We start from the raw sequence: 26,674 nt of genomic DNA, 5'->3' as shown, positions 1-26,674 counted from the left end.
ACAAGTTTGAGTGATTTTGTATACCGAAGCGCAATGTGACATATGAACAGTATAAATTCTTTACATGCAAGCAGAAAGCTGGTCAAACGATTGATCAATTTGTTACAGAATTGAGAAACCACAGTAAGACAAGCGAGTTTGCAGAGCTGACGGAATCTCTTGTTAAAGACAGAATTGTTTGCAGCATTCTGGATAATGCTGTGAGAGAAAGACTCTTAAGGGAACCAGACGTAAATTTGGAAAAAGCTTTGATTCTCTGAAAAGCTCCAGAAACCGTAAAGTCACAGGCTAAAGAGCTTTTTATTGAGAACTGCAGCGAACACGCTGTGAATAACCATGAACATGTTAGAAAAAATAATGAAGCGACTAGAAACCAATAGAGAGCAAGACGTCGTTTGAAAAAAAAACTTTGTGATCACTGTGGGTGGCAGCACCGACCTAAAATCTGTCCAGCATATTGGAAACTGTGCAACAACTGTGGTAAGATTAATCATTTTTCACGCTGTTGCAGAAGTAGAAAGGAAATAAAACATGTAAATGCAGTACTTGAAAATGAACGTGAGGAGTTTTACATTGATTTGCTTTGTGAAAACAAAGAAAGTAAGAATGACTGGACTATGCCATTGCAAGTGAACTAAAACAATATTCTGTTTCAACTGGATACTGGAGCACAAGTAAATGTTCTTGCAGAATCTGAGTTTAATGCATTAAAGCCAAGACCAAAGTTACATCAGACAAATATAAAAGTGACTGGGTATTCAGGTGCAGACATTCCAGTTAAAGAAACATGTGTGGTCAAAGTATCACACAAGAATATTGAGCACATGCTTTCATTTGTGGTAGTGCCAAAAAATGTATAGTCAATACTGGGTCTATCTGCCTGTGAGAAACTGAACTTGGTAAAAAGAGTTTTAGTCCTGGACAGTGACACAGAGTCAGAATACAGTGACTTGATGAAAGAGAGAGAGAGAGAACAGAATTTGGTTCCAATGCGGCAAAAGTAAAAGAAGTCATAAAGAAAGATCCCAGACCCATCCCTTTGTTACCAGCATCTGACAAAGCCCCGCCACCAAAACCAAACTTACCGGTACAGTACAATACTGATCTGAAGCCGAAGAGTGGCAAGAATCAGGATCCATTTGAAGAAATGAAAGCACAAGTGAAGGAATTGAGAAGTTTTATTGAAATGATGAAGTCTCAGCATAAAAAAGAGATTACACAGTTAATGAATGAATTACAATTTCTTCTTAAAGACCTCAAGGAAGAGCCAACTTCAGAGTTTCCCCTTACTGATGCAGACCAGACGAAACATGAAAATAACAATGAAACACAAGAACTGTGTGAACTACTTAGGTCTACTCGTGTTAGTAAATCCCCAGAGAGACTGATAGAGACATGTTAAATTATGTATTTGTTCTGATTAATGTTGCTAATTGTTTTCTTTTTAAGGAAAGGAAAATGGGGTGATATCACGTGTCACATGTAAGAACGTGATTGGACGGAGTTATGAGCAGGCGCATAACTGACAGAATGATCGAGAAGCTTGTATGTTAAGACATGGTTTCTATTTGCTGTTAAATAAAAGTTCTAGTTATGTTCTTCCAGTATATGTGTCTTTATGAGTAACTCACGGTTCCTATAAAAAACACAACAGGAAGGAATATAAAAAATTACAGAGAAAGGCCAGATATATAAATACTTAGCCAGGAACCAGGCAGTTTAAGAATTACAGAGAACTAGAAAAAGACTAACTCCAAATTGAATTCCGTTCTGTTGACATCAAGTACACCTACTGAAACAAAAATCTCATGGTCATCTGGTCTAACAACTAATGCGTCTCAGTGTCTAATATTTAATTTTTTTATACCTGACTACCAGGAGGTGAATTACTTTGTCAAAGATATCGGTGACATAGAGAAGTTCTTGCGGTAATGGGAAAAATTGTTTTCACATTTCAGTCAAAAGCAGATCTTCATAAATCCAGTGTCTCTTGCATGTTCACTTCAAACTGTCCCTTCAAAGTCACTTTTGGCCACGTTCAACAAAGGGAAAAATGAGACTGAAATGATGAAAATAAATCAAAGATGGTATCCACATACCAGAGGTTCATTCTATTCCTTAGTGCAAATCCTTTAGAACTTGCCAGTTTTGTCATCCTTTCATCTATGAGCTCAAAGGATTTAGCAACTTAAAATGTAGTGTTTTATGTGACTAAGCATTACAGAGCCAGATTTGCATGATCTATGATAGCTATGGCAGCTGCATGTGCCATAATTAGATTGTTCAGAAGCCTTTTGGTTTTTGCAGGCACTTTTCTCAAAGATATTAAAGTCAATTTTTAATGCAACTTGAATCCATATAAAGAACTACATTTGCAATAGATATGCATTACCTTTATGAATTTAGTAGTTACGTAGTCCTATCATTCAACCATTTATTAAACTATTTGAATTAACAATTCTGTGCCTTGGTTAAAATAGAAGGTAAATAGAAATAGTGTAAGCATACTATACAAACCATTCAAAGTTCAAATTAAATCTATTATCAATATACACGTATGGCACTATATACAACCCTAACATTAATTTTCTTGCAGGCATTCACAGTAAATCAGACAAACACAATAGAATTAGTGAAAGACTGCACCCAACAGGATGCATAAACAAAATGCAACAGACAAGAAAATTGTGAAAATACTAAAGAAAAAATAATAAATAAGCAATAAATATTGAGAATATGAGATGAAGAGTCCATAGATTGTGGAGACAGTTTAGTAGTGGGTTGAGTGAAGTTATCCTCATGGTTAAGGTGTAGTAACTGTTCCTGAACCTGTTGGTGTTGGTCCTGTAGCTCCTGTACCTTCTTCCTGATGGAGACAATGAAAGGAGAGAATGGCCTGGATGGAGAGGGGCCTTGATGATGGATGCTCCCGCCCCGCAAAAGCACTCCGTATAGATGTGTCAGTGATAGGGAGGGCTTTACCTGTGATGGACTGGGCCAATTCCATTACTTTATGTAGGGCTTTCCATTCAAGGCTTTGGTGTTTCAATATCAGGCCATGATGTAACCAGCCAATATACTCTTCACTACACAGAAGTTTGTCAAAGTTTTAAATATGTGAATCTTCTAAGAAATAGAGGCACTGCCGTGCTTCCTTCGTAATGGCATTTATGTGCTGGGCCCAGGGCAGATCCTCTCAAACAATAACGTCAAGGAAGTTAAAGTTGCTGACTCTCTCCACTTCTGATCTCCCAATGAGGACCGGCTTATGGACCCCCGCTTTCCTCCTCCTGAAGTCAATAACCAGCTCCTTTGTCTTGCTAACATTGTGTGAGAGGTTGTTAATGTGGCACCACTTGGCCAGATTTTCATACTCCCTCCTATGTGCAAATTTATCGCCACCTTTGATTCGGCCGACGACACTGGTGCCTTCAGCAAACTGAAATATGGCATTAGAGCGGTGCTTAGCTCAAACATTAGGAACTGCGTAGTATTCTTGAAAATTCCCAGTCTGAGCTTGTTTTAAAAACTTCAGTGTTTTGTAACCCATGTGTAGTTTGCATGAAAATGCAGTTCAGAAAAGTATTCTTTTTATAATCGCAATGTGAATACAATAGAGGTGACTGTAATTAAATGTGACCTCTTATTAAATACCCTGTAAAGCACCACAGAGAAATTTTGAGTGGACCAATGTTTAAGCAGCCTTAATCATGCCCTGTTAAGTACTGTAATGGCTGAGAAAACAATTTAGCAAATGCTAACTTTCATTTATAAACCTACATTTAAAATAGGCACTTAAAAATTCCCTCACTCTGGGATGTGAGGAGCATCCTGTAAGCCTTTGTGTTCAATTTATTGTAAAAATATTTAGCGCTATTCTTAGTGAGATAGATAAATATTGCAAGTCCAATTACTGCTACGATGTTTTCAGCAGTGGCCTTGTGCAGCATTAATATACTAACTACATTTTACCAATGAAGAAAATGGGCATTGTATTACATGTGCATTGCACGAATAATAATTCAGAATGAAAAGGAGGTACTGCAGAGCAATGAAAAGCCTAGAGACAGTTGTGTCAATTTACCCTAAAAGTCAAAATATTACCTTTCTAAAATAGAACATTCTATTTCAACTTTATAAATTCTATTCTATTCTATTACTTAATCATAGAAATAGTTTTGCAAAGTTGGAAACAAATATAAGTTAATTATGCTAATACATCTTTGTTTTAATTATGACAAAATGTAAGTCAACAGCTCTTTACTTTTAAAGCAATATCCTCATTAGTTTCAAAGGAAGAGTGTTCAATTATGTGTATGAGAGAATAATTTCCATTTCAAGTGGGTGACGATTTATAATCCATATAAATGAAGTTATAATTAAGCTTAATTTACATAATCCAATTCTATTTGTGAGGTAGATTTGTTTTTGCTAATTTAAAACTAGTTGGTTCAGATAGGTGCATAAAAATGAACAATTACATGAAGTTTAACAAATTATGTAGCAACAATATGCTCCCTCCAGTCTTTCTCACCTATTGCTCACTCTACCGCATCCTTGAGATCTGGCTGCAATTTACATCATTTACCCCATCCAAACTAACACAATGGCATTGTGACCTATAATACTCATTCTGGTGCTCCTTTCTCTGAATTCAGAATTCTCTCGTCTAAGTCATTAATATATATTGTAAACAACTGGGGTCCCAGCACTGAGCCTTGCGGTACCCCAATAGTCAGTGCCTGCCATTCTGAAAAGGTCTCATTCATTCCCACTCTTTGCTTCCTGTCTGCCAACCAATTCTCTATCCACATCAATACCACATCAACATATATGTACTTTGATAGTAAGTTTACTTTAACATTGAAATCAAATCAGCAAGGATTGTGCAGGGCCTCCTGCAAGTGTCACCACACTTCCAGAGCCAACAAAGCATAAGCACAACTTAATAACCCTAACCACAGGTCTTTGGAACGTAGGAGGAAACTGGAGCACCTGGAGAAAGCCCATATGGTCATGGGGAAAATGTATAAACTCCTTACAGACAGTGGCAGGAATCGGACCCTGATCTTACAGCTGACACTGTACAATGATATGCTAACCGCTGTCCAAAATCCAACCAGTTTTCAAGAAGCCATAATTTCTTCCAACTAACTATTGAGAAGCAACTGATGCCATCACAACAGAAACTTTATTCTTTCTTTCTCTTCACAGCCTTGACAGAAATTGCATTAAATAAACTCATTCATTGCTGAGAGCCAAACTTCAAATCTTACATTATTTTCATATATAAAGAATGTCCACATCTACTTCCATAATCTTTTCTGCCTTCAATCTCTATTTCATTTTACTTTCTGCTGAAAATCTTTTCCAAGCCATTGCCATCTCTTGATTCAATCATTGCTGACCTCCTTTTAAGGAGGTTGTGGCCACATATCACTGAGCAAAGTCCAGGGTGTAAAAGCATAATCAAGCCATGCTTTTCTATTAGTCACTTTAATTATTCTCACCTGTTCCAAAACTCTACTTTCCCAATTTCCCCCCTCCCCAATCCATGGTTGTACAACTACATCAGCAATCAATATAAAAACCATCAATTCATTGATATTACTTTATGGCTTCTCTTGGCCCAATGTTCATTTTTAATGATTACTGTTGTGATGTGGCTTGAGATATGTTTGTAGTCTCAAGGTACTATTAAAATACTAGCTGTTTTATTTATTAGCTACATTGTGAATATAATTTCACATTATATTTTATTGTGAATCCTATTAATAAATTTTAAATATTAGTATAATAATTCCATGCCCATTTTATCTTTTACACAACTGACCACACTAAAATCCAGAAGACATTGCATACTGAGTGAAACAGTTCACAGATCTAACTTGATCCTCTAATAGAAAGTCTCTTTAATAGTTCATTACTCACTAATTAAATTGTTCATGTTGTTATTAATATCTTGATGCCATTCTTCTCATTGGAAATATAACATTTTATTCCAAATTAAATTAATAATATTGTCAATATATCTTAATATCTTGCCAACACTGAGCTAACTGTACATCAGTGTAATTAACTGTATAATGATGTTTTAATTTAATATGATTGAATCTGATATTACTGCATTTACTGATACATGATGGACATCAACTATGGTCTACATCACAGTTAATGAATATAGCAAACTGTCATTCCAGTGATTTTTTGATCCATTTGAAACAAATATACATTTATGGAGTTTTGTGGAAGCAGAAACACAATATTCTAATGTTTCATGATGTTTTAATTTCATGTCTGTCTGTACCTTTCACTATATCAATGGATATGTCTCCCTATTAATTTTTTATCTTCGTATCTTAATCGTATCTATCCATCTCATTCATATCACGTAGCACTTTATCTCTTCAATAAATATTACACTGACACTTGAAAGCATCCGCTCTAAAACCATCTTTTGCTGACCTTCTGATAACTGCTGAAGTTGTTCCATAGAGCAGTGTTCTGATATATCTGTACTGCCTTTGATGTAAATTCGGTCTGATTTTTGTAATTCAGCCCAAGGAGTGTTCAATGATCCATTACAAGTGACCTCCTTGAAGGGATGCCATGTATGGCTCACACAGCGGAAGCCTGTATTTCATTTCTGAAAGGCTGTGTAAAAACCCTGAGCTGTAATTAGGCTTCAGTCTCTGTAATTAAGCTGGTTAATATCCCACCAAACTGGGTCTTTTTCTGCTCTTAGTAATGAATTATCACTGACGGGAACATTGCACATTTGGAATTACCAGTACACAACAGTTAATGTCCATCGTGATTATTAAACTCATCAATATGATAAGCAATATTTAGATTTCCTGAGCACATAAGGTATTAACTAAGTTTTACTTGCAGAATAAATTAATTGCATTAGTGTCTTGTGGATGTATTGTACTCACAAAAAAAATAATATTTTCAGATTAGCTATAATTTAGTTCATCATAAAAAGCATCTGGTCAAGCTGTTGAATAAACCTTGTCAATGTTAAAATTGCTTGGTGCAGTTGTCTGCTGGTTATACTTCCATAAATTATGTTTGTTCAATTTCAACATTTTCTGTTGTTCTTCACTTTATAATTCCCACTTCAATTTTTCTCTCAATTAAGGGTCCTCACCAACCATTAAAAATTCACTCCTTCACAGACATGAACAGTCTCACCTACAATTATGAAAAACTGTTAGAATTAACAAAAAAATATAAACTGGACTTGTCTGACACACTGGATTTCTATGTACTTTGTCAATTCATAAGCACTTCACATCTTTGCCTGAGAAATTTGTAGATCAGTTTCATGTACCATGTATGTATTTTGTATGTACCATGTATGTTCCATGTATGTATTTTGTCTCATGACAAAATCATGAAGGTACACCTCCCTGTCAATTCCCTGGCCCAACAGAGATGTTTATAAATGGAAGTCATTGTATTCAATGGTTATACACAACTTCACTAAAGTACTCAGTTTAACTGAGTTTTCTTTTCAGCTAGTAGTTCCCTGGTAGTTTAGTTTATGAATGCAACTATATACGGTTAATCTCTGATAACTTGACAAACTCATTGTTTCAGCATTTGGCTCACTGGGGCTACGTCCACAATACGCCGGATAATTTTGAAAACGCCAGTTTTGAGTAAAAACGACAGGCGTCCACACTAAGCGTTTTTCAAAATATCTCTGTCCACATTAGACGGATATTTGAGCGAATCTCCTCCTACTGGGCATGCGCAGGACACACAGAAAACAAGCAAAGAGGAAACGATATACTTGGTGCACGTTTGTCCAGTTACGGAGTAGAAAAACTTAAAAGGAATTGCTCTTGGCTCTCGCACAGGAGGACTTAAAACTAAAAAACAACAAATACTGGAGTGTATAGAGGCAACCGACAGGGAGTTCACAGACAGTATGACCCGGCTGACGACAAACATTGAAAAACTGACTAACTCTGTTGCATTAATGAAGTACCTTGTTAAATGTATGAAAACATGTCTGCATCAGTGTTATCTTGTATTTCCATACAATATTACATTAGGCTGTTACACATCTATTGTCAGAGAAGTACAGTACTTGCATAAATAGACAAACCACCTTCATCCAAGCAAGGACAGAAAATAGGGCAAGGTGGGTATACTTATTTATTCAGTAAGCTATGGGTCAAGGTACTTGGTGAGTACATTTCTAACTCTTCTGGCTTCAGTCTCATTGCCGTCTGTTCCGAAATTGTTAGGTTATGTGGGGAGTTGCGTTAAAGAAAACAACGAAATGTCGCGCTGCGGCTATCTGTTCTGGCATGTCATGACAGCGTTTTTAAATAGTCAAAAAAAGGCTCACTTTACAATTTAACTCTCACACCGTTCACACCGACTGCGCGTTATAACAGCCGTACGGCAGTGCTTGCGCAGTACCAAGCAGAAGCAGAAAAAGCATTGTTGTTGTGGTGTTGTCATGACAGCATTTTTAAATCTCTCCGTTTACCCCATACACACTACACCGGATATTAGGCATTTTCAGATTTATTCACTCTGGAGACCGTTTCTGAAAAACTCTGTTTTCAGGGGATGAAAACGCTGCTTTAGTGTGGACGGAGGGTCAAAATGAAGAGAAAAAGCATCGTTTTCAAAATTATCCGGTGTAGTGTGGACGTAGCCCGGGTCAACAGATTGAGGTTCTATTTCTCACTACTATTTCCCCTATAATCACTACAGCACCATTTTCCCACACTCCCCTAGAATACATTGGGGCTCCATTGCCCAATTTCCTGAAACCCTTTAAACTCATTGCAGCCTGTTTCCCACACTTGCTTTAAGGCAAAACAGCTCCTGTTTCGTACACCTTTGTGGATTCTTAACAGGTTCTGTTGACTTGCTCCCTTTATATCAACCAGGGAGCAACCTCCTCTCTCCCTTTGAACTCACCTGGCCCCTGTTTCCCAGAAACCCTTGAATCTAACTGGGTTGTCTCCCACATTCACTTTTAAAGCTCACCTGGATTATGTTCCCTTCATTTGTTTTAAACTTACCCGGTTCACTGGACAATTTAATGTGCTGTTGTATAACATCTGAAAGAAGAATTAAAAGTGGGGTGAAGTATCCAATAATCTGTGGATTACAGTATATTGGGAGATGACTATAAGCACAGAAAGTCATTTTGAACTTTGGAGCTGCCAAACCTTTCTCAATGGGTCTTTTTCAATCCTCTCCTTCCCAAAGTTTCCCAGCATTAGTTTTAAGTTACAGGACCACATGCACATGGAACTGGACAGATATTTGATTCACCAAAACAACTTCTGACCAGGAAAAAAGAACAAAGTATTTTCCATCACATTAGATGAGGCTGGGCTTAAAGCTAGGTCCTCAAGGTAAAAAAGGAAATTGCAGTGTTTTGGTTGCCTGGTTCTCAGACTAAGTTGCTGTAAGACATCATTTAATGAGATGTACTTTAGATCTTGGCGATCCACCGGTACTGCAGGTGGAAAGGGGAAGGGTGAGCAGTGATTTTGAAGAGCTGGAAGATGTGTGGTACCGTAGTGCAGCTGGCCGATTTGCTGCCTCACAGCTCAGTGATCCAGATTCAGTCCTGACCTCCAGTGCTGTCTGTGTGGAGTTGTGACCACATGCTCCAGATGCTCCAGTTTCCTCCTATGTGCCAGGCATGTGCTGTAGGTTAATAGGTCACTGTAAACTGCCAACAGTGTGCAGGTGAGTGATAGCGTCTGCGGGGAATCGATGAGAGTGTGGGAATAAAATGGGACTGGTGGAGGATCACTGTAAATGGATGCTTGACAGTCAGTGTACAGCTGGTGGGCTGAGGGGCCTGTTTCTTCTTGTACATGTCTACCACACCATGACTCTGATCTTTCCTCAATTCCCACCTGTTCCAGTGGTTTGAATGTTCCACTAGAAGGATGGACAGTCTGTCAACACATCAAAATATTGCTTTATCACGAAAAGAGCACAATATTGTAAATTCCTGTTTGAAAATTTCTAAGCACGTCATTGAAAGGGGCCCCCTTTAGATGAAAGGTTGATCTAAATTTACTGTTCACTACTCCGCGGTATGCGCGGCCTGTATCGCTATAATCACTCTGTGATGTACATCATGATATGCCTGCAAGCAGAGAATGAAATGTAGATGACTGTCACTTGGCCATTGTTTTGTCCCTAAGCAAACTTGTCACAGAGTATTTGACAAGTACAGCACAGAAACAGGCCCTTCGGCTCATCTAGTCCATGCTGAAACAACTTAACCTGCCTAATCCCATCGACCTGCACTGGTCCATAGCCCCCCATACTCCTACCATCCATGTACCCATCCAAACTTTGCTTAAACATTGAAATCGAGCTCACATGCACCACTTGCACTGGCAGCTCATTCCAGACTCTTACGACCCACTTGAGGGAAGAGATTTCCCCTTATGTTCCCTGTAAATATTTCACCTTTCACCCTTAACCCATGACTTCTAATTGTAATCCCAACCAACCTCAGTGGAAAAAGCCCGATTGTATTTACCCAGTCTATACCCCTCATAATTTTGTATACCTCTATCAAATCTCCTCTCAATTTTCTACATTCCAAGAAAGAAAGTCCTGACCTATTTATGTTACAATGGCTTAGGGAAGTGGACCCAAGTGCAGGACACAGACACGTAGGTAGCATTAACAGAAGAGTGTTTATTAATAGTTGCAAGGAAAGCCAGAGAGCAAGGATTAGGTGCTTACGTGGACATGAATGTTGGACAACAAACTGGAGGAGCCTGGACTTGGACATGAAGCCTGGACTTAGACATGGAACCTGGACTTAGACACGGAACCTGGACTTGGACTCGGACACGGAACCCGGACTTGGATTCGGGCACGAGCAAACGGCCTGCAATCCTCAGCTGGACATGAGACGACAAAACCAGACAACGACAGACAATTCGTATCCTGAAACAGAGTAGCACCTGAAGCGGCAAACGGCCGGCAATCACTTAACTGGACACGAAGGGACAGAGTTCACGACTCAGAGTAGCGGCAAACGGTCAGCAATCCTCAGCTGGACACGAAAATGACAGAACTCGCATCTTGACTCGGAGTAGCGGCAATCGGCTGGCAACACTCAGCTGGACACGAATACGACAGAATTCCCAAAGCGACCCCAGGCACCGAAGCAACTTAAGAGTCCACTATTCTCGGCAGCCCGGAATGTGCATTGCCGCACTGGCTGAGGTAATGGTCTGGCCCTGAGTAGAAGTAAGCCGGAGTTTTTATGTTGCCGGTTCAGATGAGAATCAGGTGCCTTAATCAAAGAACCAGGTAGAACACGGGGGAAAGGAAATTAACCGAAATGAGGACTGGACTGTGACAATTTAATCTTTCTATATAACTCGGGTCCTCACACCCGGCAGCATCCTTGTAAATGTTCTCTGTACTCTTTCATCCTTGTTTACAATGGGTCATTTCAAATTGTCCCATGATTATGCTAGGGTTAAATTTGGGTGTTGCTGAGCGACACAATTCGAAGGGCCAGAAGGGTCTATTCCGTTCTGTATCTCATTGAATGAATGAATGAATGAATGAATAAATAAATAAATCCTTCCTGTAGGTAAGTGACCAAAACTGCACACAATACTTCAGATTAGGCCTCACCAGCGTCTTGTACAACATCCCATCGCCTGTACTCAATGCTTTGATTTATGAAAACTAGTGGACCAAAAAATTATTTTATGACCCTATCTATCAGCCAAACTACAAGGTAAACAAAGTTCAGCCTTTACTAACAATTATGCAGTGTTTAGTGACCCAAAGAAATATTCATATGTTTGCATAGGTTTTAGAAGATAAATCTCTGAGTAAATTTCATTTAATTAACCTTGCTCACTGTTAAGTATACACCTTTCACGAGAAGCTGCTTAGCCAATAGAGTACAGAGAAAAGGAATATGGGCATATGAACATGAAAGTAGACAGGGAGGCCGATACAATGTCCATTCCAAAGTTACCCTTTTTGGAACAAAAGTTTTCTGACATCTGTCCTGATGCTACACTTATAAAAATTTATCACTTTATTTAGACTGAAGACATTTTCATCCTCTGACGGGTTTACATACCTTAAGCAAAGTCTGCTTGAGTAAAAAGACACTTCACTAAATCTATTGAGAGACTACTGTGGTGTATTTATAGTTACGTAACTGAGTTATTAAATTAGAGGACTGTATGACTTCATAGCATATCTGATACAAGGACAAGGTGTGGGGAATTCCTTACTGTTGCATTTAGAAGAAATAATACTGCTTGCAATTCCTGCGACATGTATTTGATACCATACGTGTAAATTACTGGCAGTTTTAGCAGAATGAAAGATCCATTTTAGGGTACATTACAGATGGCAGAGAATTAGAAAGAGAGAAACAAAAATATCTGTAAGCCTCATGGACTGTACAAAGTCTGTGGCTGCAACAAATGTGTCCTGATCTTGAAACACCTTAGTTGTAGGCTCAGGAAGTGCAAGTAAAACAGGCAGATCAGTGGGAATAGATGCTTTTCTTAGTCAATTGGCTACAGTCATTCTTGATGCAAAATCAAAACATAGGAAATGGCCTAAGTTTGCAATTAGTGGAAGAAGCTGAGGGTAAACATATAAGTATAGAGGAAGCTCGAGTAGAGTGACACTTCTTTAATGTGCAAAGAAAAAAACCCAGCACTGGCACAAACATGTTTCAAAATCAGCATGTACTGTACAGCAGTTGTATAACAAGGCATATGAATCATTCATATCCTACCCGTAGAGAAAGTCAAACCAGCTAAGGACAGTAGACCCAATCTGTAATGACAATGTGTATTTTCTTTTACTTACTTTTCTGCAAAGAAAGTAAGCAGTGAGGTGTGAATAGGACTTGGTTAGTATCAGCATCAAGTGACATCATCAATACGATCTATGTACCGTATGCATGAAGTTCTTTGTTGCTCTAATCAGAATAAGTGACTCTCCTTGAAACTACTGCGTCCTGTAACTGTTTTGGTAACTGAAGATCTGAAAGGATATACTACAGCAATATCATCACTGTTGGCATTTATTCTGCAGCTGTCCAGGGCTGTTTCAATTCCTACAAGATGAGGGTATTCTGTGTTAGCTCTGCATGAAGTCCTGTACAACAAGTGTCAGAACTTGCAGCGAATGCTAAGCTGCCTATGCTCACTGTCAATGTTGGAACCAACAATAAACTTGGATATTGTAGGTCCAGTTAGATCAATTTGCTGCTATTTGCTGATGCTCAGTGTGAATGTCCCACACACAAAAAAGCTGAGTTATGCTGAAAGATTTGCCAGGTATTAAAAGCTATTAAGAAATACTTTTCAATACTCCACTGATACAGATTCACAAAAATAAATTAGGCAATTACCAAAAATAATTAAAAATCTTCAAAATCAACTAATTTTACTCAAAAATATAAATTCCCATAACCATGCCTTTTGTTTTGCAGCCATTGTCCATTGTTCAAATGAATGGTCTTGGTGTTCCTGCGAGGACTAACCCCTGGCTATGAGAATGCATCCAATTCTATATTTAACTCTACATTTGCTCTACAAGCCCAGATGGCTCGATCTACTGTTTATTCAGTCAGTCTTGGATAATAATCATTTTTAACCCAGAACAAAGCAGTTGCTTCAGGGCATTGGGATCAGAGGTCTGAAAAGTTTTCAACTGTCTCATGAAAAAGTGAACGATGGGAGAGAACAGATTTGCAAGGAATTGTTATATTGGGAGGTAATAAAACAAAAAATGTTCATGTCTTTCAATGTTAATATTCTGCAAACTACTGGAGCACAAACACATGTAAGTGAAGACATTTTGTTTCTAAACATCATATTTTGTAAAAAAGAAGTGACATAGATCCAATTCAAACAGCAAGGAAAATCGTAGGCTTAATTGTCCAGCCAGGGAATTAACCAATCAAATATAACAGAATGCTTTTGTCATAAAAAAGAAAATGCAGAACTTACCCAAATGTGGATTTGTCATGGGAGCTGTGTAAAAAAAATAAAAGCTAGTGTGAGACACGTAATATTCAATCCTCTTTCTCCCCACTCCATTTTCTCACTGCTTGTAACCTTTTTTTTTGCTATCACTTCAATTCAAACCAAACCAAAGATATTAATTCAGTTGCAATTTTCTCCCCTCAAACTCACCAGAGCAATACAGTGATTATATCTAATGAAACTTCTACTTCAGGACCAAAATATTTAATTTAGGAAATAGAATGTAGCTACTTTGAACAATTTTCAATATAACATAAAAATTGTATTTTGGACTTTATTGCTTTTAATGCAACATATTTTTTTTTTGGTTTCCATACTTCCAAGTACTAAATATGAGAGCCATAGCTTTTTGTGTTTTGGAGATTATTTTGCATCTACTCAGAGAAACTCATATTGCATACTGAAATCAAAAAGAAAGCATTTTTCATTTCTATTTTTCCATGTTAACAATAACATAGAACATAGAATAGTACAGCACATTACAGGCCCTTCGGCCCACAATGTTTTGCCGACCCTCAAACCCTGCCTCCCATATAACGTCCCCACCTTAAAATCCTCCATATACCTGTCTAATAACAAGCAGGATACATAAAGGAGAATTAGTTGATGTTGTGATTTTCAGAAGGCCTTTGACAAGGTGCCACACATGAGGCTGCTTAACAAGTATTACAGGAAAGATTTTAGCATGGATAAAGCAGTGGATGATTGGCAGGAGGCAAAGAGTCGGAATAAAGGGAGCTTTTATTGGCTGGCTGCTGGTAACTAGCAGAGTTCCACAGGGGTCTATATTGGCTCCGATTCTTTTTACATTATATGTCAATGATAGAATTGATGGATTTGTTGCGAAGTTTGCAGATGATATGAAGATAGGAGGAGAGGCAAGTAGTTTTGAGGAAGTAGAAAGGCTACAGAAGGACTTAGATTTGGAGAACGGCTAAAGGAGTGGCAGATGGAATGCAGTGTTGGGAAGTATATGGCCATACACTTTGATAGGAGAAATGCAAGGATTGACTATTTTCTAAATGGAGAGAAAACACAAAAATCTGAGGCAAATCAAAGGGATTTGGAAGTCCTTGTGCAGGATTCTTTAAAGGTTAATTCGCAGTTTGAGTCTGTGGTGAGGAAGGCAGATGTGATGTTAGCATTCATTTCAGGAGGACTAGCATATAAAATCAAGGATGTAATGTTGAGACTTTATAAGGCACTGGTGAGGTCTCATTTGGAGTATTGTGAGCAGGTTTGGGCCCCTTATCTTAGAAAGGATGTGCTGGAACTGGAGAGGGTTCAAAGGAGGTTCACACAAATGATTGGTTTGTCATATGAAGAGCATTTGATGGCTCTGTGCCTGTATTCACTATAATTCAGAAGAATGAGGGATGATCTCCTTGAAACTTATCGAATGGTGAAAAGCCTTGATAGATTGGATGTGGAGAAGATGTTTCCTATGATGGGAAAGTTTAAGACCAGAGAACACAGCCCCAGAATAGAGGGGTGTCCTTTTATAACAGAGATGAGGATGAATTTCTTTAGCCGGGGAGCGGTGAATCTGTGGAATTCATTGCCGCAGGCAGCTGTGGAGGTCAAGTCTTTATGTATGTTTAAGGCAGAGATGAATAAATTGTTGATTGGTCAGTGTATGAAGGGATGCGGGGAGAAGGCAGAGGATTACGTCTGAAAGGAAAATTAGATCAGCCATGATGAGATGCTGAAGCAGATGTGATGGGCCAAATGGCAATTCTGCTCCTATATCTTATGGACTTATGGTCTTATATTAGTTCTATATCATGCTTCCACATATTCCTTGCTGGTCATGGAAGCAGCAGAACAAGAATACACTGAACTATGTTCACAAAATATATAAGAAACGTAAGAAATTAGAGCAGGAATACGTCATTTGGAACATCAAACCTGCTCCACCATTCAATAAGATCATGGATGATCTGGCCGTGTACTCAGCGCCACCTATCTGCCTTTAGCCATAACCTATGAACTGTAACCGCCAGTAAAGACCCTTACTATCTGGGACATGCCCTTTTCAATTTACTGTCATTGGGAAGGAGGTCTAAAGACTCACAGTCAACAACTCTGCACCAGATTTTCTCTTCTGCTGTCAAATCTCTGAATGGCCCATGAAGCCTTGAACACTAGCTCATTAATTCTTTTTTTTTTGCAGTATTTGTGTTTGTAGTTTATAGCAACTTTATTTTTGCACTGTTCTGCTGCAAAACAAATTTCACGTCATATAAGTCATTGACAAGAAATTCCATTCAGCTTCTACATCCTTAAATAGAAACAGAATAATTGGATAATGGCACATCTACTTACAATAATTCCATACTATGTATTAAATATGCTTTGGTCCCTCTGTGGTGAACAATAATAAGTTGGATAGTAAAATATCATATCCATAATTTTGTTGAGTTGCAGTTATTTTTAATTTCTCTCCATCTGGAGATGTGAAGTGGCCTGAATGCCTTCCTGCTGGAGGTACAACTTCCTTATGGTAACAGAGTCATGGAGAGGTACAGCACGTACAGGCCCTTCGGCCCATCTAGTCCATGCCAAAACCATTTAAATTGCCTACACCCAACAATCTGCACCTGGACATTATTTGAAAAAGGCAGGTTGATATATACTGTACTTTAAAAAAAAATGGCTATCAACAGTAGATCTAAATAGCAGCCTGCTCAATTTAAAAAAACAGTGAAACACATGGTTGAACAAACCCCTGAAGTATTTAAAAGGAATAGCTTAGGCTAATGCAGACAGAAGTCTTTAACAAACCAATTAACTACTGCCACAAAACTGTCATTCAGTATCATTTCTAATTACTTGTGCATAGTGACACTTGGAAAAAAAAGTGTTGTCATACGAAATACCAGATAAAAACCATGGTGTCCTAACCAAAATTATTCTCTCATCCATGGTAATCAAAACAGAATGATTTACCTGGTAATTTATCTCTTTGCTACAGCTATTTGCAATGTGAAGAGGGCTGTCACATTCACTTAAACTTCAACAAAGACTGCAGTTCAAAGTAAATAATTCTACGTGAAATGAATACACAACCCAGAATCAATACCTTTAGAAACACGTATAAATGTACAAAGTTATAGGTCTCCATTGGTCCAAGTTGACCTAAAAAGACTTGAGGCATGCTGGTAGGCAGATGGGAAAGGAAAAAAAAGAATGACCTTAGAGGATTATTTGACAAAACTCAGGATAAAGAGCTTGGAAAATTATTGGAAATGTTGCTACTGCTTCCACTTCTTAGTGCTCTTGGATTTGGATTTGAGCTTAGGGCCAAAATCTTGAAGTTTGTTAACAAAATAGAAATTGAAGGTATGGAAATCAGCAACATGGCGTGTAAAAGAACTCAGGAAGATATTGGCAAAATGGAATCTTCAGGAAGATTCTGATTTAACCCGACTCTGACAGATTAAGGAAGTTAAGGAATGCCAGGTGTGTTGTAAATCCCATTCTGATTGGAGAAATTGGGTTAATAATGGAAACCTGGAGTTACCTGCTATTAGATGGAAGTGCATATGTCACTTCATGCCTGGTGTGTGGATTAGCAGAAAACACAGGTGCTACAAGCTACTTCCATTAGAACACCTTAGTATTATCATGCATCATAATCCACACATAAGCTTTGCATCTTTATCCACTTAGTTATATGTTTAGAAAGAATTTAGTTAAGAAATGCACGACTGTTCTTAATGAAAAGAGTCGTGTAGGTTAATGAAACCAAAAGAAGAGTCTTGATACGTTGAATAAATACGTGAACTAAAAATGTACAAGGGTAAAGAAGCAAGTCCCAGTTGGAGATCCACTTTGTATGAAGGCTTCTATATCTGTTTAAGGCCAAAGAGAGGACTTAAACACAAACTGAGCAAAGCATTGTGAAAGATGATGGGTGGTTCTTCACTTGCAAAGATCAGGAGGGAAGAAGAGTACTCTGGAGTGACAGCAGGATTGCTGGTGACTGTAGAGGCCATTTCTGGATCTGCAGTCTCTGGAACAGCAGGGCCATGGGAACAGCTGAGATCCGAGCGCTTGAGTAGTAAGGTCCTTCCTGCTTCTCCTCTTCTCTTTAACAGTCACTCTGCTAGATTTCTCAAATTTCTTGGCTGCTCCGTGGATCAGCTTTCTCCAGCGGTCTCTGTCACAAGCCAGCTGCTGCCACTCATTGACCTCAATATTTGCCTGAGAGAGCTGCTGTTTGAGTTGGTCTTTGTACTCTTGTGCAGGGAACCATGATCTCTTTTGCCCTGAGAGAGTTCTCCATAGAGTACTGCTTTCGATAACCTGGAGTAGCCCATGTGAAACACGTGGCCTGACCAATAGAGCTGCTTGAACAGCAAAGTAGTTTCAATGCTTGGAAGTTGAACTTTCTCCAGGACCTCATTGCCTCACTGCTGGAGACACGATCCTGCAGCTGATACCCATGATGGAGAGGAGGCATCGCTGATGGACATGCTCGAGCAACTGGATTTACTTTGGGTACAAGACCCAGGCTTCAGGGCCATATAGCAGTGTTGTGACAATGGCAGCCCTGTACAACTGGACTTTTGTGGACAGATGCAGCTGGTGTTACCCCACCAGAGCGAACAAAGGTACATCTGACTTGACCTTCATCCTGCGCCAGATACAGGAGAAGTGTCTTGAACAGAACATGGAACCGTACATGGAGTTCTTTGACTTAACCAGAGCCTTTGATACAGTCAGCTACAATGGTCACTGGAAGATTCTGTCGAAGCTTGGCTGTCCCGCGAAATTCCTCACCATCCAGCAACAGCTCAATGAAGGCCAAAGCGGTCAGGTTGGGTCTGACCCATTCCCCATCAGTACTGGGGAATGACACCATCTTTTTCAGCATTGATGCTACGGGAAGTGAAAGAGATCACCTTGAAGAGCATCTACATTCAGTACTGCACTGAACAGAAATATCTTCAACCGTCGCCACCTTCTCCCCCAAACAAAAACTATGCAAGAGCCCATTCTTGAGCTACTATATGTGGAAAACCATGCTCCTCTCACACACAGAAGATGAGCTACAGGCTGCAAGGGCTTTTAGATTAACGGTCAGTCTGAAGAAAACAATGAACCTCCATCAGAAGCCCCCTCTTGGCATTTACAAACCACCTTGGATCACCATTAATGACCACCTTCTCTCCATGGTTGAGCAGTTCACCTGCCTGGGCAGTGCCATCTCCAGCAATGCAGCAGACTTTTTTTTTCGATTCACAGCAAGCAGGTAATGGAGTAAATCGCCATTTTTCGGGAGAAAATTCAGATTTTTTTTTAATCTACTTGGGATAAAAGAGGCACAACTGTGCAAGCGCATGACCTCAAAGTGCGGAAGGCCTCCATATCCACCATATCCATATATGGAACACCATCATATCCAGCGGGCAGCGTCGGAGTGGGCAGCGGAGTGAGAGGGTGCAGAGTGATAGGGCTTTGGCTCAACGGGCTTAGGTGGAAACAGGAAGAGGTTTCCTGCGACCGCTGAGTCTCATAGTAAAGGGGTAGGTTACAGGTTACTTATTTAGTAATAACAGTAACATTAGAGGTATGCATCTAGGATTAGTGTTGTGCTTGGAATGCCAGATGTGCGGACCCTGGGAGACCCCCAGCCTCCCCAAGCATTACATCTGCACCAGGTGCATTGAGATGAGGCTCCTTAAGGACCGTGTTAGGGATCTGGAGCTGCAACTTGATGACCTTTAGCTAATTAGGGAAAGTGAGGAGGTGATTGATAATACCTATAGAGAGACAGTGGACAGCACCTCTGTGACAGTCCCCCTCAGAAATCGATTTATCGTTTTAGATACTGTTGGAGAAGTTGAGCTGATAGAGGAAGACCACAGCGAATGGGACTCTGGCACTCTGCCCAGCACTGTGTTCAAGAAAGCAAGGAGAAATGCAGTAGTTATAGGGGATTCCATAGTGAGGGGAACAGACAAGAAATTTTGCGAGCCAGACAAGGATACCCAGATGGTGTGTTGCCTGCCTGGTGCCAGGGTACGGTTTGTCTCAGATTGGGTCCAGAGTATTCTGAGGAGAGAGGGCGAGCAGCCAGAAGTCTTGGTACATGTTGGTACCAATGACATAGACAGAAAAAGAGAGGAGGTCCTGAAGGAAAATTACTGGGAGCTAGGAAGAAACTTGAAATGCTGGACCTCCAGAGTAATAATCTCAGGATTACTGCCTGAGCCAAGCACTAATGAAGGTAAGAATAGCAGAATTAAGCAGATAAATATGTGGCTAAGTAACTGGTGCAGGGGGCAGGGCTTCAAATTCTTGGATCATTGGGATCTATTTTGGAGGAGGTATGACTTATACAAAAACGATGGGTTACACCTGAACTCAAAGGGTAATAATATCCTGGCAGGATTGTTTAATATAGCTGTTAGGGAGGGTTTAAACTAAATTGGCAGGGGGAAGGAAACCAGGGTGTTAGGGTCGAGGAAGAGGAAAATAGAAATAAGACAAAGATACTGTGCAGCAAAGATGGCAAGAAGGGCAGGCAGGTGAATGGACAGGATAATTTGCTGTGCAACAGAAATATAGCAAAATTGGTAACAGATATTGATCTAAATGTGCTGTACTTAAATGCATGCAGCATTAGAAATAAAGTGGATGACCTTGTTGAACAGCTACAGGTTAAAAGATATGACATTGTGGCCTTCACCGAGTCATGGCTAAATGATGGATGTGATTGGGAGCTGAATGTCCAAGGATACACAGTATATAGGAAAGATAGGAAGGTAGGTAAAGGGGGTGGCGTGGCCCTGATGGTAAGCAACGATATCAAATCACCAGAAAGAAGGAACATAGGATCAGAAGAGGTAGAATCCTTATTGGTCGAGTTAAGAAATGGCAAGGGTAAAAAGACACTAATAGCAGTTATATACAGGCCTCCAAACAGCAGCCAGGATGTGGACTACAAGTTACAGCTGGAAATAGAAAAAGCGTGTCAGAAGGAAAATGTCAAGATAATTATGGGGGATTTTAATATGAAAGTGGATTCAGAAAGCCAGGAAGGTACTGGATCTCAGGAGAGTGAGTTTATAGAATGCCTACAGGATGGCTTTTTGGAGCAGCTTGTCCATAAGCCCACCAGGGGATCAGCTGGTTTGGATTAGGTGCTGTGTAATGAACCGGAGATGATTAGGGAACTGGAGGTAATGGAACCCCTTGGAAGTAGTGATCATAATATGATTGAGTTCAGTTTCAAATTTGAAAAGGAGAAGCTGGTATCAGGTGTATCGATATTTCAGTGGAACAAAGGAAATTACAGTGGTATGAGAGAAGAACTGGCCCAGGTCGATTGGAAAAGTAAACTAGATGGAGTGGCGGTAGAGCAGAATTGGATGAAATTTCTACAAGAAATAAGTAATGTGCAGGAAAAATATATTCCAGAAAAAAAGAAAACCATAAATGGAAAAATGGCACAAATGTGGCTAACGAGAGAGGTTTAGGCTAAAATAAAAGCAAAAGAGACTGCGTACAAGGAAGCAAAAATTAGTGAGTAAACTGAGGACTGGACCACTTTTAAAAACTTACAGAAGGAAACTAAGAAAGTCATTAGGAAAGAAAAGATGAATTATGAAAGGAAGTTGGTAATTAGCATAAAAAAGGATACCAAGAGTTTTGTTAAATATATGAAGGGTAAAAGAGTGACACGGTTAGATATAGGACTGACTGAAAATGATGCTGGAGAAATTATAATGAGTAACAAAGAGATGGCAGAGGAACTAAATGAGTATTTTGCATCAGTCTTCACAGTGAGCAACATACCTGATAGCCAGAGGTCTCAGGGAATAGAATTAGGTACAGTCAAGATTACGAGAGAGAAAGTGCTTGGGAAGCTAAATGGACTAAGAATAGATAAGGCTCCTGGACTGGATGAGGTGCACCCATGGGTTCTGAAGGAGGTGGCTTTGGAGATTGTGGAGGCATTGGAAATGTTTTTCCAGGAATCAACAGACTATGACATGGTTCTGGAGGACTGGAAGGTCGCAAATGTAGTTCCGCTGCTTAAGAAAGGAGGGAGGCAGCAAAAAGAAAATTACAGACCTATTAGTCTGACATCGGTAGTTGGAAAGTTATTGGAGTCGATCCTCAAGGACAAGGTTATGAAATACCTCGAGGTGCGTGACAAGATAGGCCCAAGCCAGCATGGTTTCATGAAGGGAAGATCCTGCTTCACCAACCTATTGGAATTTTTTGAGGTAATCTCAAATAAGATTGACAAGGGAAAGGCTGTGGATGTTGTGTATTTGGATTTTCAAAAGGCCTTCAATAAGGTGCCGCATAAGAGGCTGCTTAATAAGATGAGAGCCCATGGAATTACAGGAAAGATATTGGAATGGGTGGAACATTGGCTGATAGGCAGAAAGCAAAGGGTGGGAATAAAGGGATCCTATTCTGATTGGTTGCCAGTTACTAGTGGTGTTCCGCAGGGGTCAGTGTTGGGGCCGCTTCTTTTTACAATGTATATCGATGATTTAGGTTATGGATTAAATGGTTTTGTGGCTAAGTTTGCGGATGACACCAAGATAGGTGGAGGAGCAGGAAGTGTTGAACAAAGGGAAAGATTGCAGAGAGACTTGGTCAGATTAGGAGAGTGGGCAAAGAAATGGCAGATGAGATACAATGTTGAGAAATGTATGGTTGTACATTTTGGAAAAAGAAATAATTGGGCAGATTATTATTTAGATGGGGAGAAAATTCAAAAATCAGAAGTGTAAAGTGACTTGGGGGGTCCTCGTGCAGGATACCCTAAAGGTTAACCACCAGGTTGGATCGGCAGTAAGGAAAGCGAATGCTATGTTGGCATTCATTTCAAGAGGAATAGTGTATAAGAGTAAAGAGGTGTTCATGAGGCTTTATGGGACACTGGTGAGCCCTCATTTGGAATACTGTGTGCAGTTTTGGGCCCCCTATCTTAGAAGGGATGTTCTGATGTTGGAGAGAGTTCAGAGAAGATTTACGGGGATGATTCCTAGAATGCAGGGGCTAACATATGAGGAGCGTTTGTCGGCTCTTGGCTTATTCATTAGAGTATAGAAGAATGAGAGGGGATCTCATAGAAACATTTTGAATGTTGAAAGGGTTGGACAGAGTAGATATGGAAAGGCTGTTTCCCTTGGTGGGTGAGTTCAGGACCAGAGGCCACAGTCTTAGAATTAGAGGTTACCCATTTAAAACAGAGATGGGGAGAAATTTTTTTAGCCAGAGGGTCGTAGATTTATGGATTTCGTTGCCACATACAGCTGTGGAGGCCCGATCATTGAGGGTGTTTAAGGAGGAGATTGATAGATATCTAATTAGTCAGGGTATCAAGGGATATGGGGAAAAAGCTGGAAATTAGAACTAGATGGGAGGATAGTTTAGCTCTTGGTGGAGTGGCGGAACAGACTCGATGGGCCGAATAGCCTACTTCTGCTCCTTTGTCTTGTGATCTTGTGAATAAGAGACGTTGACAATCAACTCACCAGAACCATCAGTGGCTTCAGACACTTCACCAGAATTATGAAAAATAGGATAAGAACTACAGGGGCAATTTCTACTAGAACAGAGAAGGTGAAGAGGAAAGTAGATATAATTATTACTTCATGAAGGATTTTGATAGACTGAGAGGTTACAATGTATTTCTGATCTGGAATCAGCAATGACGTCCCCTAATTTCAATCATTGACGTAAGATAGAATTGAGTAACCCCGACAGATGCCACTCAATGCACTGTTTCTCCAGCAGCTTGTTTGTTGGTCCAGATTCCAGCTCCTGCAGTCTCTTGTGCCTCTGGGTTTGGATAAATTTGATTACTGAAACATATGCAATACAAAAAAAAGAGTAAGGGCAGAGGTAAAGATGGCGCCAGAGGGCAACTTCTCCCAGCCGATCAGTGAAACAGTTTACATTCTTCTCCTTTAGATTTAGATGGTTAAGATGGGGTGGAGTTTGTTAGGTGTGTTCAGGAAGGTTTTTTGACATAATATGTAGTTAAGCCTATAAGCAGAGAGGGTATACTTGATGTGGTATTGGGAAATGAACCTGGTCAGGTGTCAGATCTCTCAGTGGGAGAGCATTTTGGAGATAGTGATCATAATTCTATGTCCTTTACAATAGCATTGGATAGAGATAGGAATAGCCAAGTTAGAAAAGCGTTTAATTGGAGTAAGGGGAATTATGACGCTATCAGGCAGGAAATTGCAAGCTTTAATTGGGAACAGATGTTCTCAGGGAAAAGTACGGAAGAAATGGTTGGCAAATGTTCAGGGGATATTTGTGTGGAGTTCTGCACAGGTACGTTCCAATGAGACAGGGAAGTTATGGTAGGGTACAGGAACCATGGTGGACAAAGGCTGAAATAAATCTCGCCAAGAAGAAAAGCTTACAAAAGGTTCAGAGAGCTGGGTAATGTTAGAGATCTAGAAGATTATAAGGATAACAGGAAGGAGCTTAAGAAGGAAATTAGGAGAGTCAAAAGGGGCCATGAGAAGGCCTTGGCGGGCAGGATTAAGGAAAACCCCAAGGCATTCTACAAGTATGTGAAAAGCAAGAGGATAAGACATGAAAGAATAGGACCTAACAAGTGTGACAGTGGGAAAGTGTGTATAGAACTGGAGGAAATAGTAGAGGTACTTAATGAATACTTTACTTCAGTATTCACTATGGAAAAGAACAGAGAAAAGGATTCACTATGGTGATTGTAGTGATGACTTACAGTGGACTGAAAAGCTTGAGCATGTAGATATTAAGAAAGAGGATGTGCTGGAGCTTTTGGAAAGCATCAAGTTGGATGAGTCACCAGGACCAGATGAGATGTACCCCAGGACACTGCGGGAGGCGAGAGAGGAGATTGCTGAGCTTCTGGCGATGATCCTTGCATCATCAATGAGGATGGGAGAGGTTCTGGAGGATTGGAGGGTTGCAGATGTTGTTCCTTTATTCAAGAAAGGGAGTAGAGATAGCCCAGGAAATTATAGACCAGTGAGCATTACTTCAGTGGTTGGTAAGCTGATGCAGAAGATCCTGAGAGGCAGGTTTTATGAACAATTGATGAGGTATAATATTGTTACGAGAATACACATAAAATTAAGATGTTTGCTGGCCTGGGCTAGCATCAGTGGCATCAGCAGTTGGTCTGCCACCTGCCCTCAGGGGAAGGAGAGATAAGGAACAATGGAGCAGCATCTGGAGATGTGTAATGAAGGGATGTGGGAGGAAGAGCTGTCTGGAGCGGCTCCCCCCTTTGAACCCCGAACTGTTTGAAGTGATGGACAGGCGATACCCCAGCAGGGGGATAAAAAGGGACAGGTTCGCTAAGACAGACACACGCCACCCAAGGTAACGAGACCCTGGAAGCGGTACGCTTCTCACGAGTGGGTGGAAAGGTACGATCAGCGGGAACCCGGTGTGTGTCCGCCCTTGCCTGGGTGCCGGGTTCACTGCAGAGGATCGACCGCATCTGGAGGAGGGGTCACAGTCGGTGACCTCAGGTGACATCACCAAGGACCCGCCCAAAAGCTGTTTGTGAACCATCTCGCTGGTCTGTGAGCCATCCCGCTGGTCTGTGAGTGAAGCCGTTCTGAATGATGAGTTGTTCCTATTCTATCTCTCTCTTCCCCCACGTTGTCCACCGCCATGGCAACGATTACTGCGAACTGAACTACAAACTGGACTGAACTTTGAGTCATTTTGAAATTGGTCATTTACCCCTAGACAACGATAGAGCTTGATTGATGCTGTTATCTTAATTCTGTGCACATGTGTGGTTATCATTGTTGAATTGTTGCATTTATTATCCTTTCGATTACTGTGTTGCTTGTTTCTTTAATAAAACTTTCTTAGTTCTAGTACTCCAGACTCCAACTGAGTGATCCATTTCTGCTGGTTTGGCAACCCAGTTACGGGGTACGTAACATAAGTGGGGTTCTCGTCCGCGATTTTGAACGCTAAATTTGGGACGGAGTAAATTGATTGGGTTAAAATTCCCGAAAGAAAGAAAAGACAAACAGCAGAAATGGAGGTTGAGGAATTTATAAAGGCGCCGACCTTGGAGGCATTAGAGGATGCCAGGAAATCGGAATTGATAGCTGTGGCAAAACGGGTGAATCTTGCTAAGGTGAAGTCGACAATGAGGAGAGAGGAGATACACAGAGCTATTGTAGAGCACTATGTATCTAAAGGTGTGTTTCCCCAAGGTGAGCTGGGGGAGGTGTCTATTGAAAAACCTGCTGGAGACGCGGTACAGGTACAGCTTGAAAAACTGAGACTCGAGCACGAGTTCCGGGTACGGCAGTTAGAAAGGCAGGAGAAAGAGAGAGAGTTAGAAAGGCAGGAGAAAGAGAGAGAGTTAGAAAGGCAGGAGAAAGAGAGAGAGTTAGAAAGGCAGGAGAAAGAGAGAGAGTTAGAAAGGCAGGAGAAAGAGAGAGAGTTAGAAAGGCGGGAGAGAGAGAAAGAGGTAGAAAGGCAAGAGAGAGAAAGACAGTTGGAGAGAGAAGAGAGAGAGAGGGACAGACAGTTGGAGAGAGAAGAGAGAGAGAGGGACAGACAGTTGGAGAGAGAGGAGAAACAGAGGGAAAGGGAATTTGAGCTGGAGAAGTTAA

General features: G+C 40.3%; 1 protein-coding gene across 2 annotated transcripts in view; it reads right to left on the bottom strand.

The window, feature by feature from the left end:
• Positions 1–26,674, bottom strand: part of mdga2a (MAM domain containing glycosylphosphatidylinositol anchor 2a) — a 1,048,869-nt gene that overhangs the window by 91,217 nt on the left and 930,978 nt on the right. For both annotated transcript variants that reach the window (XM_063047135.1, XM_063047145.1), the window contains exon 12: positions 14,016–14,039. In XM_063047135.1, coding sequence (XP_062903205.1) covers positions 14,016–14,039 — 24 coding nt within the window. The remainder of the gene's footprint in view (positions 1–14,015; positions 14,040–26,674) is intronic.

The sequence above is a fragment of the Mobula hypostoma genome, chromosome 1 (assembly GCF_963921235.1).
Source record: "Mobula hypostoma chromosome 1, sMobHyp1.1, whole genome shotgun sequence".
Lineage (NCBI taxonomy): Eukaryota > Metazoa > Chordata > Chondrichthyes > Myliobatiformes > Myliobatidae > Mobula > Mobula hypostoma.
The sequence above is the reverse complement of the archived record's forward strand: the minus strand, read 5'-3'. Positions and strand labels throughout refer to the sequence as shown.